At 53.2% G+C, this 615-nt stretch overlaps 1 protein-coding gene across 1 annotated transcript in view; it reads left to right on the forward strand.

The window, feature by feature from the left end:
- EMH_0053690 (uncharacterized protein) overlaps window positions 1-615 on the forward strand; it is a gene marked incomplete at both ends in the record, with an annotated part of 6009 nt that overhangs the window by 4805 nt on the left and 589 nt on the right. The window contains one exon of the mRNA XM_013497031.1: window positions 282-613. Coding sequence (XP_013352485.1) covers window positions 282-613 — 332 coding nt within the window. The remainder of the gene's footprint in view (window positions 1-281; window positions 614-615) is intronic.

Consider the following 615-nt stretch of genomic DNA (forward strand, 5'->3'; position numbering starts at 1 on the left):
GAGCCACCGCTAACTACCTCTTCTCAATCCAAATCCCTTCTCCTCTCTCCCCTCCCCTCTAACCCCTAAACCCTAAACCCTAAACCCTAAACCCTAAACCCTAAACCCTAAACCCTTGTGTATTTGTTGTATACAAAAGGAACACGTGCTGGTGGTGTTTGTCTCCCTTACGACCCCAAAAGGAGACTCATGCTAGCGGGGAGACAAATGGAGACAGCAGAAGCAGCAACACTCCCACAAAAAAAAAAAACAAAGACAGAGCTGCTGCCTGCGCGCCCTAGGGGCCCCCGCAGGGGGCCCCCCGGGGGCCCCCACCCCCCCGGGGGCCCCTATAGAAGAGAGAGGGAGCTGTCTCCTTTTGGTTTTTCTGTTTCTATGGGGAGGAGACAGCAGGAGACAGATGGATATGAAGACTATCTGCAGCAGCAGCAGCAGCAGCAGCAGCTGCTGCTGCAGCAGCAGCAGCATGAAGGCGAGTATAACTATAATTATAATGTTAACTATGCCTATCAACACAACCAGCAGCAGCAGCAGCATCTGCTGCTGCAGCAGCAGCAGCAGCAGCAGCAGGATGAGGAGGATGAGGGTGTGTATGGGTATTGGTATAGGTCTCCT

Source organism: Eimeria mitis, genomic scaffold (genome assembly GCF_000499745.2).
Source record: "Eimeria mitis Houghton genomic scaffold, Emh_scaff2428, whole genome shotgun sequence".
Lineage (NCBI taxonomy): Eukaryota > Apicomplexa > Conoidasida > Eucoccidiorida > Eimeriidae > Eimeria > Eimeria mitis.